This window comes from Pogona vitticeps, chromosome 3 (genome assembly GCF_051106095.1).
Source record: "Pogona vitticeps strain Pit_001003342236 chromosome 3, PviZW2.1, whole genome shotgun sequence".
NCBI classification, from domain to species: domain Eukaryota; kingdom Metazoa; phylum Chordata; class Lepidosauria; order Squamata; family Agamidae; genus Pogona; species Pogona vitticeps.
In genome coordinates, this window is record NC_135785.1 from 32,077,785 (window position 1) to 32,097,936 (window position 20,152).

General features: G+C 40.4%; 1 protein-coding gene across 1 annotated transcript in view; it reads left to right on the forward strand.

Moving 5' to 3' along the window:
- Positions 1 to 20,152, forward strand: part of SLC9A9 (solute carrier family 9 member A9) — a 383,628-nt gene that overhangs the window by 160,766 nt on the left and 202,710 nt on the right. The window contains exon 12 of the mRNA XM_078389136.1: positions 9,348 to 9,436. Within this exon, the coding sequence (XP_078245262.1) occupies positions 9,348 to 9,436 (89 nt within the window). The remainder of the gene's footprint in view (positions 1 to 9,347; positions 9,437 to 20,152) is intronic.

A 20,152-nucleotide genomic window follows, 5' to 3' on the forward strand; every position in this document is an offset into this window, starting at 1 on the left:
AAGCATCAGAATTTTGAAGTCAACGCGGAACCGAATGGGCAGCCAATGCAATGCAGCCAGAATAGGAGAAATATGGTGTTTTCTCACTCCGCTAAGGAGTCTGGCCGCAGCATTCTGCACGACTTGGAGTTTCCACGTCAGCCTCAAAGGTAGCCCCACATAGAGCATGTTACAGTGGTCTAATCTGGAGATTACAAGCGCACGAACCAAAGTGGTGAACGCCCCCACATCGAGATAGGGTCATAGCCGGGCTATCTCCCAAAGATGAAAAAAGGCGGTGCAGACCACCAATGCCATGGTGAGCGCCGGGTCCAGATGGATCCCCAGACTGCAGACCCCACTCTTTGCGACAAGGGTCAGCCCCCCAAACAAAAGGGAGTCACCCAAGCCACCAATAATGGGGGCACCCACCCTCAGGACCTCCATCTTGTCTGGGTTCAGCCTCAGCCCATTTTCCTGCATCCATTGCAGTACAGCCCCCAGGCAGCGCTGAAGGGACAGAAAGGCACCACCCGCGGTTGATGGAAAGGAGATGTAGAGCTGGGTGTCATCAGCATACTAATGACACGATGCCCCACACCCCCTGATGACCCCACCCAGTGGCCTCATACAGATATTAAACAGCATTGGGGAGATAATCGACCCCTGTGGAACCCCACAGTTGAGACACCACGGGGCTGAGACACCCTCCCCAAGCTGAACTCTCTGGGTTCGGTCCCCCAAGAAGGAACAGAGCCAGGCAAGCGCCAGGTCACCAATTCCCAACTCGGAGAGCCTCCCCAGGAGGATACCGTAGTCAAATTCGGTTTCTTTCTTATGGGCCTAATGAGTGTCTCCTTGAGGGGAGGAGGGACCCTGCCTTTAAGGAAAGACCCATTAATTATCGCTGTGGCCCATTCAGTCATTGTAGGCCTGGCTGCTTTGATCAGCCAGGCTGGACAAGGGTCAAGGGAGGAGGTGGTGGCACGACAGCGATAAAGCGCTTTGTCCACAGTATCCAGCATCACAGGCTGAAAGCAATCAAGGATTACTGGGCAAGATGGAGCGCTGGACATCTCTGCTCAACTCACTGTATTTAAAAAAGGAGACAGATCCCGGTGGATGGCCTCCACTTTAGATTGAAAAAATGCTGCAGATTGGTCCGGTGAAAAACTAGGGGGAGGCCCATCACTCAGACCAATTCCAGATAGGTCGCGCAGTATGCAGAATAATTCCGCCTGCTGATTTCATGCTTCGCTTATCCGGTTAGCGAGATATGTACGAGCAGCAGCTTTTACCTTGGCCAGGTAAAGGTTAGTCGCAACCCTGACAGCTATCCAGTTGTGATCCGTTGGGTTCTTCCTCCACTTGCGATCTAGCCTCCTCCTAAACTGCTTCATCACTCGCAGGTCCTGGTTAAACCAGGGCGCAGGCCGAGCTCTGCGTTGGAGAGGGCGTTTAGGTGCGATCGTGTCTACAGACCTGGTGGTAGCAGTGAACCAGCCGTCAACCAGAGTCTCAACAGGAGCGCCAGCCAGGTCAGCCATAACCCCTCTCATGGCATTCCGGAATCCAACAGGATCCAGTAGCTTTTGAGGGCGGACCATAGAAATAAGTCCCTGCTCCCTGCGAGGGGGGAGAGCCATTATGAGGGTGCATTTTATTAGGTGCTGATCTGACCATGACAAGGGGACCAACTCAAGGTCAGTCACCATCAGACCACACTCACTCCAACTGGTGGAAAAAAACAGGTATAGTGTGTGACCACCCATGTGGGTGGGGCTGTTGACATGTTGGGACATGTTCAAGGAAGCCATGGTTTCCAAGAACTCACGAGCTGGCCCAGAAGTCTCTGGGGACATCAACAGTGCCGCGGAGACAAAGTCCACCAGCCCCGGTAGGGAAATGGCTGGGTCGTGGGGAGCACGGTAACCCAGCAAGATCCCAATACCATCCCTGTCCCCAATCGACACGTGGAGAGCCTCCAGACCCGGCTTCACTACCGCGGAGTGCCTAGCAACCTCCAAGCTGTTTTTATATATAATGGCTATTCCCCCCCCCCCCCGCCCCTCCAGTCTATCCTGGTGCTGGACAGCATAACAGACAAGTGCTAGGGGACAGCCCCCATCTCCTCCAATCTAAGTTTCGGTTATGCATGCCAGGTCTGCATCCTCCTCCAGGATAAGGTCGTAAATCACCTGGGTCTTATTAGATACAGACCTAGCATTCAACAGCACCAACTTTAGAGTGGAGAGCTGGCTGGTCTGGCTACCTTGATACTGAGCGTTGCTCACAGTCTCAGAACAATGGACAGCCATCAAGCATCTGTCCATCGTTGTTTTGACACGAGTAGGGACTGTGCCAGTGCCATATCTCCCTCTACCCGTGATCACCGAGATGTTCAAGGGCCCCTCGCTGGGGGGGGGGGGCAGACCTTCCGATCCATACCAAAGGGAAAAGAAAGTGGAAAGAAAAAAAAATCTGAATAAAAATAAATTAACAAAATACAGTGCAATCAAATTATATAAATAATATACATATAATAAGAATACATAACCCAAATGTAGTGTAATAACTTAGTACCAATTAATTAAAAAAAATTATATATTAAATTTAAAAAAAATCCTGCTAAAAAGCAGATGGGACATTCACATCTGCCCCAAAATAAACAGACCAATGTCAGAGGAACAGAAAAACCCGCTCCCCCGGCAGAGTGTAGCCAGCATCATTAAATTGTAAATTACCCAGAGAGTGCTTTATGTGCTGTGGGATGGTATATAAGCAACATGCTTTTTTTCTGCTGCAGCTTTTAGCTCCATGTGCCCACATGCCTCAAGTGTACACTAAAATGTAAACCTTTTATTTTTTTAAAGTAGAACCTGGTACAACAGTGGGTTTTATTGTTGGTAGGTTCAAAACCCCAGAGAGTTTTCAGAGCAGCCTTAGCTTCTATATTCCATCCCCCCAATTGGGATTCTATTTCTGAATTTTGTCACAGGATTATTTCTTGGAGAGGAAATAAAAGATAATGGTGTTTATAACTCAGCACCCCGTGGGGAATCTGAAACAACAAAAAAAGTCCAAACTCTTCAGTTTTATAGCATCATAGTGTGAAGCTGAGATCTGTTAAATTGTAATTGCCCTCTTGGAATGGCAATAAATTTAGCAAATACAGCTAAAAATTATATGAGTTGTATTTAGAACAGGGCACAATCTTTGTGCTCAGATGTCATTGAAAAGTGTCACATCCCTGGACAAGTGCCCTAAATGTTTAACTCAGCCACTTTTCTGATGCCTCCTGTCAGCCTAACAAAAACTGTGGCTCTTCTATGAAAGCCTCTGAGTACCATCAAGCTTTCTAGCTTACATTGGTGCAGTAATTGACAAAAACCTTAAAGCAACACCCTGACATCCAGTTATGTGGGAAATTCCAATTAAAATGACCCTTGGAGATATAGTCATCCTATTTTTGTTTGTTTGTTTGATTGATGCAAACCACACCAAAGAGCTCATTCAGATTTATTTTCTTACCCACAAGAAATCAGTCTAACATTCTGATGAAATGTACTTTCTTTTATATAAAGGGATAATCCAACCAGCCATTTGCAACATAAATCATGCATATAAAAATCTGGAATTACTTAACCCTCAGCCAGTTTCTTTTTTCCTGTTGACTTGTAGAGCATTATTTGCATAGCTAGGAGCAAAATCTTTATTCTTTGTTGGTTTTTCCTCCAATTATTTTTTGAGGGAAAAAGTTACAGGCTGAAAATACCTGGCTCTAAATTCACCCACATTCAAATTCCATTGAAACCATTATAACAAATTAGGCTGTTACGTTTAGAACATTTTCATCCCATCTTTCTTGCTCCACACACTCCAGATGACATCAGAAGGTTCCCAGGCATTCTCCAGACACTGACCAGACTCAAACATGCTTAGTTTTAGGAAGGTTGATTTCAGGATCATATTAATCCATGGTAGGGCCCCTAGGTTTTCAGGCATTTCAAGCTCCCTCTGGCACTTCAATCTTTCAGGGGTCGAACAGACAGCAACCAAAAGATACTACAGTAATTTTAAAGTCTTGACTCAGAATGAACTGTACCTTTGTCGGGGCTGACCTATTATATTTTGCTAGCTCATGCAAAGGTAAGATGACCACTCTTCTTTCATCCACATGTAGAAACCCACAGGACAAGCAGTGTAATTTTACTAGACCACTGACAATGGGATAGTGTCTTCCAATACAATTGAAGTAGCAGGCTAGTTTAGGAGGACCAGTTGTGTGGCATGCAGGTCTCTGTTTACAAACAAAAGTGAACAGCTAGGGAACTTAGAAAGAAGGGCTAGGATGCTGCCACCACCCCTTCCCAGCATCTATTGCCAAAGATAGTTGGCTTAATCTGCCTAATGGTATGATTGGTCCGGGCTATTTTGGTTGCTAAGATTCTGGTGCCTAGATTAAACTTGTAAGGATATTGTTAGCTCAATGTTATTTATTTATTTATTTATTTATTTATTTATTTATTTGGAGACGATGGAAGACGGTCCCAATCCAATAAAATTAAGAGTGGATAAATTATCCAATTAGCTTTGCTTTTGCTTAGCAAATTATATTATTGAAGAACAGTGTGGTTTTATTAAGGATAGACAAATGGATAATTTAACTAGATGAGTTTTAAACACTATATATGAAACAGAAAAAGAAAAAAGAAAAGCAATGATTTTATCATTGGACATATTTAAAGCTTTTTATTGTTTTGAATGGCCAACACTAAAACTTCTTATAAGGGGTTGGGGATTTGGTAAAACGTTTACAGGGGTTATAGATCAATTATACTCAGATAATACTTCAGAGGTAATAGTATTACTAGAAAAGATTTTTCTAGGCCGAGGTACAAGACAAGGCTGTCTACTTTCAACAATATTGTTTTGTATGGTCATGGAATTGTTAGCTAACGCAATAAGAAATGATAAATCAATCAAAGGAACAGGTGAAAATAATATAATTACAATTAATTTGTTTGATGATGATTCAATATTGACTATTAAAAACCCACTACAGAGTATGGATAACTTCAAAAACCATTTAGAAAAATTTGGGGAAATAACACAATTAATGATTAATTGGCAAAAAATCACAAATGATTGTGTTTAATTATAATATACAGTAACAAGAAACATTTGTGAATAAATATAGTGTTAAAATGTGTAATCATATTAAATATTTAGGTATAAACATAGAACAATTCAAAAATTAAAGGAGAAAAATTTTAATAAATTAAAAAAATTGTATTAAATATAAACTGCAAGAGTATTCTAAATTGAAACTATCATGGTTTGGGAGAATTGCTATAATCAAAATGAAAATATTACCAAAGATTACTTTCTTATTTAGGATGCTCCCAATATAATTAGAAGAAGAGGATTTTAAGTATTGGCAGGGATTAATTAATGGATTTTTGTAATTAAGGTAAAATCTAGAATAAATAAAATATATTGGAATAAAGCCCCCCAAAAAAGGAGATTTAGGTATGTTAAGAACCAATTATAGTAATGTTAAGAATTACTATATAGCAAACCAATTAAGAGTTATTGGAGATATTATATGCAATAAAGAAAAATTAATTTGGTGGGAGATGGAATCTTCAGAAATAAATGGGAATGCCAAAGGACACTTGTTTAATGTAGTAAAGAGAAGTTTAATAAATCAGATGAAAAAAACCCTTTTTAAGAAATATGTTAAATAAATGGAATAAATATAAAGAGAAGTTTTGTCCCTCAACTTCACCATTAAAATTAGTGACTGAAATAGAAAGTTTTCCTACAAATTTAAAGGGTTTGGTAGAAATATTTAAGAATAAAAGGGTTGCAAGATTGAAGGACTGGGTGGGCAAAATGAGATTGAAGGTGTTGATTATGTCTAAACTTCAAACTAATAAACTATGATGGTATAATCTTATTCAGTTAGACACCTGGACAAAGGATTGGTTGAAAACTAATGGCAAATGTAGAGAACTTACCAAGTACGAACAATTTTTGTCATCACATGAAGATATGCAAGATACAATATTGAAGGGAATAGTAAATAAAATACATAATATAATTTTGGAACAAGAGGAAAAAGAATGAGGAACAGAAGGTTTGAAATTAATTTGGGAAAATTATTTAAAAATAGAAATTAAAATAGAGGATTGGATAAAAATGTGGATGATGAGATTTTTAAAATTAATGTCAACAAGAAGAAAGGAATTTTTTTCAAAATCTGTTTAAGATGGTATTTGACTCCTCTAAAACTAAATATAATAAATCCAGCATACCCCAAAGCATGTTGGAAATGTGATGAGGAAATTGGTACATATTTTCATATGTGGTGGGAATGCAAACCGGTTAAGAAATTTTGGCAATTGATTTTTAAGGAAATGGTAAAGATATTGATTTTAATGCCAAAATTGCTCTATTGTAAATTTTTGATAACCCAGATTTGGATTATTACTCGAAAGAATTAATCACCAATTTTATGACAAGTGCTAGAATATTAATAGCTAGGTTTTGGAAAGACAAAAATGTTATTAAAATAAAAGATTGATATAGTGAATATGGGACATTGCATTAAACGATAAATTGACTATTGAACTCAAAATAAAAAGAGGGGAAATAAGTTCTAACAATTTTTATGAAATTTGGAGTAACTTTGTGGAATTTGTGTTAGTGAAAGGAAGGGGGAAAGCCTCTAAAGAATACTCTATACAATTTTGGTGAGGTAGTCCATAATTAAAATATTGTTAAATTGAGTCCAGTGGGTATGGGGTGCACGTTAGAATTTAGTTTATAATAAGCACTATTATTTGTAATTTTTTGAATTTTTGTTGTATATATTTTTTGTTTTGGTTTTTTTGTATTAAAATATTAAAAAATTATTTTAAAAAATACACTTTTCTCTCCCGTCTTTCCAATGGCCACCCTCTGTGTCCACCAAAAAGCTCCACCAGGCAGAAAGATAGGGAATGCTAATGAATCCATGGCATTTGTGGTGGCTAAAGGGAATGGGGAGTTTGCTGGAACAGAGCAAAAGTAACCCTCCACAAGGTCAGAATGTAGTGTAGAGAAAGAGGTTTTGGCAGGATGTACTCTGAAAAATTAGTGCATGGATGGTGCCTGTTGGTAAAAGAGTTACTTAAAGACTTTGGCTAGTATCTTCTTCAGCTTCTGTTAAGTCCACCAGCAAAATAAAAATCTAAGAAGAGCTGTAACACAATATATAGAGAGCATTGTTCTGCTGTTCCCTTCCAGGCTTCAGGAAGTAACATTTCTTTTTATGTGAAAATCTTCAGATTTAATTAAGAAGTTGCCTTTTCAGATATATTTCCTACACATTATGTTGGCACAGCTGGAGTTTTGCTACTTGCGGATAGATTTAGTCCACAGAACTATCATTTTTTATTATCAGGTTTTAGGTCCCCTCACCTTCCCTTTCTTTGATAGAATAATAACAGTGTATTTCTGTCGTACCCTATCAAGTACGTTTCCCATTTTCCCCTTAGATGTTTTTAATTATAACTCCTAATCCACTGTTGCCAATGATGGATGCTGTCCCAAGCTTGGAAGTCAGTTTTTTTAATGACATTTTCCCAAATCCCCCAGCCAGCATCGCTTTGCCATGCCAATAGGGAAATTCTGGAACTTGTCATCAGAAAACCAACTAGTCCAGCTCTGTTGCTGCTGCTTCTGTAGATTATGATGGTGAAACGGGGAGGGCACAGAGTCAGCATCAAAGTAATCACAAGTACTCACTCTTCTAACAGTCACAAGTGAAAAGAGGATTTTGTAAATGGACCAGTACTTTTTTACATTTACACGTTCTCACATTTCCTTGAAAATAAATATTTCGCTTAGTGGGAAATTATTGCCATTGAAGGAACTGTTATTTTTAGTTCCAGATGCTGAAGGCTCCACTAACTTTTGATGAGAAAAGGAATTTGGGAATAATTTTTTTCATTGACACATGGTATGAAGGCGATAGTAGTTTGAAAGGAGAATGAACAGTTCTGAATGATGTCAAAAGGAAATTGAATATTTCCATTAATATGTCTTTGCATTAAAAAAATTTGACTCTTTCAGTTTGTAATCCACACATGAATTGGAGAGAGGCCGTGGCATCCCTTTTGTCTTCTGAAGTGATTTCTAGTTATCTGCAAAAATGTCAAAATTTTCCAAATGAAACTGGTGCAGCATAGACCAGCTCACATGAAAGATAACACAGGGACTTCACTGGTTCAGATTCCACATCAGAACTGACAGCTGTGGGCTCAGGGAACAGTCAATGAATCTCACCCACAACTTTATGAACATAGCATCTATCTGTATTCACTGCTAGCCTGAAGTCAGCTTCTGATCACCTGCTAATTTCTCCATATCCACATAGCCTGGAGTTCTTTTGCCAAAATCAAGGTATATCTTTGGAGCCACATACTCATAGATGGATGGCAGGACAAGACAAGTTATATTTATTTACAATTTATGTATTTACAATATTTCTGCCCTGCCTTTCTCTTTTAAAAGGACTCAAGGCAGTTTCCATCATTAAAAGGCAATATTTAAAGCAAAGAAAAATGCAAGTCAGCTTACATCGTTTAGGCTAAATGTAATAAGTATAAAAATATCTAAAAGGAACAAACCAATACCATGCCTGAGTATGAAGCAAGTGCCACCACTCATATTCTCACACCACGATTCCTTAAGGGTACCCCTAACCCCAGAAAAAAGATGGGCACACAGGCCCTCCCCTTCGTACTTAGATTGGTCCCCATGCCCAGCCACCACCAGAAAAATACCTAAGCAGTGACCACCTTATATTCCTCCCAGATGATCAAGAGGACTGTACTTCTCCTGGTGGCAACTCATCCCTATGCCACTCCCTAACTGACTAAACCCCAGGGAGCAATATGGATTGACACCAGATGAAGGAGCCGCTGAGAAAGTAGCCACACATAGACCAAGATGGCATCTGTCTCCTTGCTACTCCACCATCACTGCCAGCAAAACTGAATCAGCAGTAAGTCCCTTCCTGGCCTCTATGCTCACACACCCCTCAAGACGTATTAAAATATGAAAGCTATCCAGTGATCTACTAAATAGGCTGTGTTACAGTGAGAGGGAAAGATCCTTACCTCTGATTATTTTGATCAAAGATAAATTCTCGCTTGTTTGAAGGCTATGATTATAGAATGTTCCTTGTCATTTCAAAAAAGCATTTAGTGTAGTTTAATTAGTTTTCAGGCTGACTAACACCCTTCCTCCAATTCCTTTGAGCGTAATCTCCAGGAGAAAATAGAAGCAACTGATTATGGTTTTTCTTTGTATTTCAGGGATAGTGGCAGTCCTTTTTTGTGGAGTAACACAGGCCCATTATACATACAACAATCTGTCAACAGAATCTAGAATGAGAACTAAACAGGTAATGTGCAAAATTTCCCTTCCCCCTCCTCCCGAACCCCTTGCTTCCTTTGTACCTTCTGCTGAAGTAATGAGTATACGGCAGACCTGACAAAATAGCTGAAAGGGATTTCATTGATGCAAAGAATAAAGCTTGTAGCTTCATTAACGGAGAATACTGGTGCTGAGGAAAATATTAGCAATCCTTCTGCTAAGCAAAAGTCCAAAAGGCCCTGCTTTTCCTTAGAGGCCCGAGATATCAAATGGCAATCTGGATGATAAAGTGTACAAAGATGGTACCATTCTTTTTATTGGGGAGGCCTGGGATCTTTCCCCAGGGTTTCTGCATGCCCGCCTGATTTTCTGATACCTTCCTTCGAGCAACAGATACCCCTCCCTGCCTATTCAAGCTATGCGGCAATCTGTTTTTGAAAGTGTATCCGTAGGTGAAGGGTTCTGTTTGAAAAAAGAAATCAAGCCTGACGTCCATCTGGAACCACAGCCTTTCAGTCTACAGTCCTCTGGATCCTGATTTAGCTCTTGATCTGTTTTCTTGACATATGACAAGTGCAATTAAGACATTTTAGACAGGAGTGGGCAGCAACCTGACTTTGGGACTGTGTGGGCCCGAAATGAGGCTCCCAGCAGCCTCACATATCTCAAAATGTAAAATATTACAGCTCCTGGACCTCTGGAACTTTTCAATCACTATGTTAGAGCTTGTCTAAACGGGCTGATTTTAAGCAGGCTGATACAGGTTAAATAGGGTGGCCTAAGCTCAGGTAGAAGGCTGTTTGCTCTTTGGAGTGATCTTTGTATCCCCATGGCATATACACTTCAACTGACCCTATTTGGTCTGGCTCCTTCCTCTTTCAAGTTCCCATATTGTGAAATAGCTTAAGAAGACATACTTCCTCTGCTCCATGGAAGGGCAGAAAAAGTAAGTGGGTTTTCTTGTACATTGTACAGTATAAGGGCAGTACTGATGTGCTGTGTCACTTCTAAAAACTTTTTAAAAATGAAAACATTCTTCCAGAAGCAGGAGAGAGAAGGGGGTGAGGGTTTTTTTCTCCCTTGTGATTTTCTTGAATGCTGGATTGAGAACCTGCCCACAGCTGAAACCACTGTCAAATACTGGGTAGGAATGCTCTGGAGATGGGCTGGGTTGCTCCAGTAATTATATCATGTGATCTATGGAAAAAGGAGTGAACTAGCCCATCCCTTCAGCAGACGAAACAGTAACAAATACCCATTTGACTGCATCCTCAGACTCTAGATATAATGAACTCACAGAACTCTTTGCATGGTCAATGAGCTCAGTAGATGGCCATGTACATTATCCATCTACTTCAAAATGGGGTCAAGTTCTTTTGTTTTGAACCGCTTCCAATGGCCATGCTGGTTCTTAAATTCAGGGAGTTTTAGTGCTCACAAGAAATTTTGCCAGGTCCTAGCAAATTCTGTTTATTCTGTTGTGGGTGGGGCTCTGAACATTTGCCCCAAAGTTCTATCTTGATGTCTCCACCACCAGGTATTTCTGTAGCCAGCAAGGTGTTCCTGTGTTCAGACTCCACTCATGACAGATACTCAAATCTTTACAAGGTGTCAGTTTGACCTGAGTTACCATCTGCCATGGCAATGAAAGAAAAGAATAGGAGCAGCATATACACGCAGATTATTGATTTTTACTGTTGTTTGACTCACTCCTGGTGTAATTTGTTATTATTATCATTATTATTATCATTTTATTATTTTTATTATTATTATCATCATTATCTGGCTACTAAGGCCACTCTGGATGGTTCACAATAAAATAAAACAACAATAATACATTAAATAATAAGCATATAAAATAAAATATAAACATAAGAATCAAAATATTCTTTATTCTAAAGAATAACTTTATTCTAAAGATGTGGTGCAACCACTGAGAAAGTCCAATTCCTGGTCTTCTCTTTTGGATCTTTACTTGGGGGCAATGACCTCATCCGTCCAGCCCGGTATGATTGAGTAGGTTGGGCAGATCTCACCGGAGGAAGGCATTCTGCCAGGTATTGAGGTCCCAAACCATTTAGGACCTTGTAGATCAATTTCATCACCTTGAAACTGGCACAGAAACAAATCGGTAGCCAGTGCAAGGCAGCCAGAATGGGAAATATATGATGGTATTTATTTACTCCACACAATAGTCTGTCCACCATATCTGTTGATGTTTCCATAGCAATCCCATGGGCAGTCCCACGTAAAGAGTATCAAAGTAGTCTAATCTTAAGACTACCAGTGCATCATGGACAAGTGTGGTGAGAGACCCAGTGTCAAGGTAGGGACACAGCTGGGTGATCCACCTAAGATGGAAATAGGTGGAATAGACCACAGACACTATCTGAGACTTCATTGATAGTGCAGGGTCCAAGAATACATCCAGACTGTGCACCTCATCCTTGGCAGAGAGATTAGTGGAGGCCCCCAAATGAGAGGGAAGTACCTAAAACTCAGACTCTTGGGCACCTCTGCCTTGTGTTGATTCAGCCTCAATCTATTATCCCTCATCCATCCCAGCACGGCATCCAGGCAGCAGTCAAGGGACGGGACAGAATGTACTGCAGAAGGGTGGAAGGAGATATAGAGCTGGGTATCATCTGATCATTGGTAATATAAAGCTCCAGAACCCCTGATAACCTCCCCCAGTGGGCTGATATAGATGCTAAACAGTGACAGGGTGAAGATTGACCCCTGAGGGACTCCACAATCAAGAGTCCAAGGGGTTGGCACTATCTCCTCAAGTTGCACTCTCTTAGGGTGGTCTTTGAGGAAGGACAAAGCCAGGCTGCCTATAACCAACCACAAGAGCCTCCCCAAGAGGATACCATGATTGACAGTATCAAAGACTGCCTAGTACAGGGTGAAATCACAGACAAATGAAGAGGAATGCCAGGGCAACCTGTCAGGGTTCAGGCCTGAGATGGAAGGCTTTATATAGGACACAGGTGGTCATTTGACTCACTCTGGCCCACTGGAGGAGATGCGGCAAGACTCCTTCAGCTTCTCTCCTTCAGCCTCAATGTTTGAAGATTGCATTCCAGATTCTGTTTGAGCTATGTTTTATTCATGTTTGTAAATACTTATATGTTCATAGTTGCTAATCTGGATAGTAGGATAGTATGTAAATAAACTGAAGGCTGTAGCAAATTTTGCATTTGCAAAATGCAGAATCAGTTGTAGAGGTTTTCTGTCTTTAATTAAAAGGCAGAGTTGGAACAGGAGGCAAAACAACCTTCCTCCAGAGATTCATGAGGCCCCGTCGCTGGGTATTTTTAAGAACCCATCTCAAAACTTGGATGTTCAAGCAGGCTTTCCCTCCAGATAACACTTAACCTTTTCTTCTTTAATTTATTTTTTGTTATATTGCCATCTTAAAAATATGTCTACTGCTTATTGTTGGCTGCTTATTGTTATTGTGTATAGTATACTGTTTTTTTGTTATATGTACATTTAATTGTGTTTATATGTCTGGAAGCCACCTAGAGTGGTCATTTTGAACAGATAGGCGGGGTATAAATAAAAATTTTTAAAAAGTAGACCTACGTATGAAAAAGGACTATAATGGCATGGAATTATTAACCCTCATTATCCATACATTTAGTGCTGGGGATTCTTCAAACTAATTAGCACTCTTAAACAATGTACCTGATCAGTCACTGATGATATTGGTGTTTTTCTCACTAGGAAGGCTTGTCTTGATTCAAACAGTGACAAAATCCATAAGCCTATCATGTTTTTAGGTTGCCTCCTGAAGGCATTACTGTTGTTGTTGTGGTGGTGGTGGTGGTTAATGTTAATAATAATGATGATGATGATGATGATGATGATGATGATTATGATGATAATAATGATAATGATAACAACAACAACAACAACAACAACAACAACAACAACAACCACTACCACTACCACTACCACTACCACTACCACTACCACTACCACTACCACTACCACCACCTCTGGCTCCACAGCCAGATGCCTAAACAATTCAGTTGTTCTCAAGTTGTTATGCAAGAGAATGAAGCTTAGCTAGGGGAGTGTACTCTTCACATTCTGTTTTCTTTTCTCTCTTCTGCAATTAAGCAATAGTGGTGGGTGTGTTCTGCTTGCCATGGGCTGCAGCCCTTCTGCCTGCCCCACTCAGCTACGCAGCAACAAAAGAAGAGAAAGAAAGAAGAATCATAATTGGTTGAGAGATGGAGGAGAAGAAATGGAGCGGGGGACCACTGTGGCAACAAAGCATTTAGGCAGAGATTTCCACTCCACTGCAAGCAGGAGCAATGCAGGAGGAGGCAGAAGGGGAGTTGGATGGGCAATAAATGCCTTTTATGGCCATCGCCATGTCACCAAGGCAAAGCTCCGTTCTTTCCCTTGCCAATTGCCCCTTCAAATGGCTTGGAGTCAGCAGAAGGCTGCTATATCTCTCCTGCCCAAGAGCCAAAAGACACTGTAAACCAAGTAGATAAGAAACACTGTTACATCCTTTGCACAGTTAAGATGAACAGGAATCGACTGGGAATGGTAGGAAGGAATCTGTCCTCCATCTGGAAGAGCCATTAGATTAAAAGCAAATCTGTTGAACTGTTAAATATACTGGACATGTGTAATAAATGGACAGTCACATAAACACTAGAATGCCTTCCAGATACATCTCTTATAAATCTGCAGAGAAAGGTTTAAATCCATGTGTACATTTGCACAAAAAGAATAATGGCCGAAAGAAGTAACCTCTCACATCTTTGATTTATAGTTTCTCGTCTTCATTGTCGTGATAAATAGTATAGCAAAGCCAGTTTGTCCACCTTCCCAATGTTCAAAGGAGATGCATTTGGCTGAAAACAGATGGTCCAGAATTTGGGATCAGTAATTAATATCAGCAAGACTCACAGAGTTGAAATACTGTAACTTTTTGATTAACAGGGATAATGATGTCATCTGCATCCCACTTGGGCTTCCTTGTTCCCACTAAACTTAACTGCAATCCCAGTAGTGGCTGGGGGGGGGGAAAGAATTTTCCCAGCTATTTCAGTAGAAAGTATTTGAGCAATGGATCTTAAGTGCACAATTAAGACCTATTTGCTTTACAAAAGAAATGCTCCTCATGGAGATGATAACTTCTCAGGTGGCTTTATTGATAAACATTAGTACAGCTGTTTGCATTTTTGGATAATCCTTGAGAGTGGTTCTGTGGCAAGTATGATCATAAGTAGCTGCAGTTCATAATTTTTAGCAGCATTAATGGCCAAGTCCCCCATGGCTTAAGATGAAATATTGCTATATTTTTCTCCAACCTTCCATTTAGTTTATGGGAGGAAAGGGAAAAGCGGAGTCATGAGAAGCCTCGAGTATTCCATCGTCGTCGTTTAGTCGTTTAGTCGTGTAAGACTCTTCGTGACCCCATGGACCAGAGCATGCCAGGCCCTCCTATCTTCTACTGCCTCCCGGAGTTGTGTCAAATTCATGTTGGTTGCTTCGCAGACACTGTCCAGCCATCTCATCCTTGGTCGTCCCCTTCTCCTCTTGCCATCACACTTTCCCAACATCAGGGTCTTTTCCAGGGAGTCTTTTCTTCTCATTAGATGGCCAAAGTACTGGAGCCTCAGCTTCAGGATCTGTCCTTCCAGTGAGCACTCAGGGTTGATTTCCTTTAGAACTGATAGGTTTGTTCTCCTTGCAGTCCAGGGGATTCTCAAGAGTCTCCTCCAGCATCGAGTATTCCACATACTGTTTATCCCGCCCTTCTTGTGTTTACATATCACTCAGGGCATCTAACTGTGTTTGAAAGTAGTAAAGTCCAGTGAAATGGCAGGATAGGGGATGGAATAAGTGTAGTTGTTGAAGGAGATGCACCAAAGCAAACTCACAGCCTAGTTCACAAATTATTTATTGTATGTATAATAAAACAAGCCCCAAAAAGAACTGTATCATTAGGAATATTTTTTTCCTAGTCCACAATTTAGTTTATTTTATATGATATTTTACAATATCTGTGTCTCTTACTTTTCAATTACACCAGCCTCAGAGCAATAGGTGGGGAATGTGTGCAATGTTTTCCTTTATTTATTTATTTTTTGCAGTAAAATGCACACATTGTTTATAATGACATTATTCACTTTAATTAAATAATAATAATGAAAACAACACCAAAAATGTCAAGGAAAAGTTTTACTATTCTCATTTGCAATGAACATTAGCTTCTTTGAGACTTTGAAATGTGCACCAAAATAGCATTAATATAGTCTTCAAATGCCATGTTATTCTGCTGAGAATGACAGCTTTGCTTGCAGAAGGACAGTCCCAAGCAGAGCAGCTTCTTGTCAGAAGAAGCATGTTGGGGGGGGGGGGGGGGAACAGAAACAAAAAAAACACCATGCTGAGAGATGCCTGCTGAATGGAAATGAACCAGAAAGCCAGACCCACTGAAATGAATTAGAGTAATATTGAAGGAGACATGTGTAAGTCTGCAAGTGTGATGCTTGTGTGCGCATCACTACTGAGGCATGGGGTCGGTCTGCCCTGTCCTTCAGCCTGTCATGGAAAACACCAGGGAGGGAATTACAAAAACGGCTAGAATACGGCCCAGTAATTTCTGTTAGTCCAGTCCATGCCATGACAAGTGCACCAGACTGATAATGGAGTGGCACTTTGAGCCACACAAAGCAGACTGGCCTGATCCAGCTATACTCACTGATTGAGCATAGCAGTGTGCTTTCAGAGCTACAGGAATAGCAGACAATCTTCTTGTCACTGCTGATAGTAGAGAGGTTCAGAAAGGGTCAGTCTGACCTCTGTTGCAATCTCAGCTGCCTGGAGTGAAAAAACAGAGTAGGAGCAATATGTACACTCTGATACATTTCCCTGTCTAGTTATTGTCAGTATCTGATTCAGATAGAGAAAAAGCACAGCAAAGGGAATCTGTGCCACAGAGGACTAATAATCCATCATCAGAGCTGAAATCACATTGGTGTTCCAGAGTCATGATTCTGGCAAACTTTCATGTCTGAGAGAGCGCAGACTTGTATGTTGATAGCTTCACTCCTAAGACCAATGAATGACAAAGGGAGCTAATCTTCAAACTGCAAGAGCTGCTTTGGCTGTGACAATCCAGTGAGTCTTGTGGCACAGTGGTTAAACTGCAGTTCTGTAGTGAAGACTCTACTCATGACTGAGTTCATTTTCAATGGGCTCAGGTAGCCAGCTCAAGGTTGACTCTGTAAAATGAATACTCAAATCCCTGTGGTGGGGAAGAGAGGAATGTGTTGCCTGCATAATTTTAAACCATCCAGAGAGTGCTTTAAATGCTATCAGGTGGTATATAAACAGCACACTTTGCTTTTAGCACTTAAGAAAATCCCTCTTTTAATGACAAGTTATCTGCAGTGTGTAGTTTGTCCCTGAGAACAGGCATCTCCCTTTCATTCAGACCTTTGGGCAAATTTGAGCTCAAACTCTTTTCTGGACACTGCTGATTGTCTGTTTGGTCAACAGGAGAAAGGAAGCTTTTTTGGCAGATTTGGCTGAGCTTCTTGAAGTTCCATTCTTTGATTAGAGTTGTGTTGTGGCCCTCCTTGTGCTACAGTTCTGAGTCCAGTAGCTCAAGGCCTGCTATGAGCTTGAATCCTGATAAACAGTGTTAGCATCATAGGCTCTACTTATGAAGCAGTGAGCATTGGTAGGCATATCAGCCCATCCTTCAAACTCTGGCATTCTGCAGAACTGTATGACATTTAGCTGGGCGGCCAAGTGGTTGTGTTTCAAAAAAAAACCAACCTCATTCCTTTTAATAACACATTTCTGGGCATGGTCCACTACCCTCTACTGAGGTGATAGATACAGTAAGCCTTTTATAGATAATTAATCAGTACTTCCCAAATGGAAAGATCACCTAGATGTCAAGATTTATTGGTACTCACCGTTCTATTGCCTCTTGACTTTCAACAAAGTGGAAAACATTTTCAGTCTTTAGTGTGGGGTGGGAGTCATCAGAAAAAAATTGATAATAGTTAGGAGTCCAATATTGTTTCTGCCATCCTACCAAACTTTATGCTTTTGATCCCCTGGAATATATGAGAGGCAAAAGGTGTGGTCAGTAGTCTATGCTGCAGAACTGGGCAAATGGATGTGTGCTTTATGCTGTCTAAGCCTCTAGAATAAGATGATCATTAATAGCATGTTGCCTGGATGACACCTCACTCCCATGGTCAGCTGAGTGAGGTGTCATCCAGCCAACATGCTCCTCTCCAGTTATCTGGTCATGGCACAGATAACATAAGGGATTATGCATCTGTAGCAGGATGGGACAGTAACATTGCAACCCCATGTTTACTAGCTAGTGGTGTCTAGTCTCTCACTCAAAAAAAGGATGTTAAGGAGAGAAACGGGGCAAGAAAGAGAATTTGGTGGCTCTAGGAAATAGAGAAATTGAGGGTTGAGTGACACAGAGAAAGGGGGCAACCTTGCTTATTATTTGCTCTAGCCCTGTGTATTGCTGGCAAACCTACCATCTGCATGTGGCCTTTGACAGATTATCCACAACAGAGCATGCTTCTGGCAGATATATATATTTTTTGTCTGCTTCATCGTAATTAGTGAATTATCCTAGCATACACAGCTACCTCATCAAAAACTCTCCACAACAGTGATTAATGAGAAATACGTTAGTCAAAGTGAGGAAAACAGGAAACTGTCTTGTGCTGAATCAGAATAGTGGTGCCTTTAGCCCAGGTCTAGATACTGACCGGCTGGAGCTCTCCTGGATTTTTTTCCTTTGCCTCTCTACAAACACCGTAGATTTAACCAAGGAGCATCTGCGTGCAAATCACATATTCTACCATTGAACAGCAATCCCTCCCCTAAGTTAATTCATATCTTCTAGGTAATTTCATTTAATAAGATATCCAGCTACTACTACATGGGCCAATTCTAATGTATTCAATGAAAAGTAATACCCTCCTTTTGATAGCCTCAGACCTTGGTCAGGCATATTGTCCTTACCATAACGTCTGCCATGTTATCTCACAGCTGAGATAAAAGGATGGCAGATTCCTTTGAAGAGGAACCCTACGATGAAAAACCTACAGTTCCAGAAAGTGAATTGAAAGTTGCTCTGAAAGCACTGGGAAGAAAAATAAGCATCAAGGGTAGATGAAATACTGATAGAACTATTTCAAGCCATAGAGACTGAATCTCTCAACATCCTAACAAGAATCTGTGGAGAATATGGAAAAAGAAAGAATTGTCCTCTGACTGGAAATGCTCAATCCTCAAGAAAGGAGATGCCAAGGACTGAAGTAACTAGAGAACTAGAGCTCTAATTTCACATGCAAGCAAAGTGATGCTCAAAGTCTGCAACAACAGCTTTGACTTTATATGGAGTGAGAAATGATAGAGATTCAATCTGGAAAAGAAGCACTCAAAATCATATTGTAAATATGAAACAGACGGGTTTCCTATAGGCAAAGGTGTCTGGAAAATGTGTCTTTTATCTCCCTATCTGTTTGATCTGTATGCAGAATATATCATAAAGAAAGCTGGAATACACTGAGATGAAGGAGGATGAACACTTAGTGGAAGAAAAATCAGTGATTTAAGTTATGCAGATGACAACATGGAAGCAAATGATGCTCATGGTGTCACAACCTATTATCTTATATGGAGTGAGCAATGCCTGAGTGGGGAAGTGATTAATTTGTCAATATCCAGAAGTGGCTTATTAAACCAGTTCACAATATTGGCTTTGGAACTGTTGGACTTGATTAGAACCATCTAATCAAGCCTGACTGTTCACACAGAAATGGCAGGAGCCCCACTATTCCAAAGTGATTCACACTAGCTCTCTCTCTACTGCTAGTGTAGCCTTACCCTCAGTAGATACCTTGATTTCATTTAAGTTGTCTTGACATGAGGATATATCTCAACAAGAAATGTTAAAATCCCAAGGGATTCTTTGCCCCCAGTACCTCCCCAATTAATAAGAAATGTCAATGCAAAATATTTTCATAAGTAAAGTTTATAGTGTCTTTAGCTTTTCTGTTTATGTAAATGTTTTGTCGTGGCTTTTGATACAGGTAAGAACATGAAAGCAAAGCAATTGTCATGCAAATGAATATTTATTGGCAATGTAGATTTTATATTCATGCTGTAAGCCTCTTAACGGAAGATTTTAATTTAAACCCCACAGATCAGAATATCTGTCGGTTTTGTAATAAATTGAAGTTCAGAATCAAAACTCATGGGGTAAAAGAAGCAGCTTTAATATTAAAAGTATATCTGGTTAAAAGAATCAAGCAGCAGATAATTGAAAAGAATACCCTGGAAGAATTTCTGGCTGTCAGAGGAGACAATGACTGGGCTCAATGAACAAACAGACCTGGAATGTGGCAGCTTGTCATGCTCCTATATCACACTTGAAAGTGGAAGAGAAAACATGCCAAAGGGGTTATATTGTAATAATGTTAGTATAGTCTCTTTATGAATACCCCGAGTGTGATGAACCAGTGGGGAGAAGGACAGAGTTTTTTTTAAAATATATATATTTTATTACTATTTCATAACTCTTCTCAGAAGATCCCATAGTGGCTTAAGCAATGTTCATCCCAATGCAGTTTGGAAGCAGGAAGCTTTCCTTCTACTCCTTGGGTGAATATGGTAGAAGGAAATTAATGAAGCTGTGTCACCCAGCACAAGTTCCAGGTTT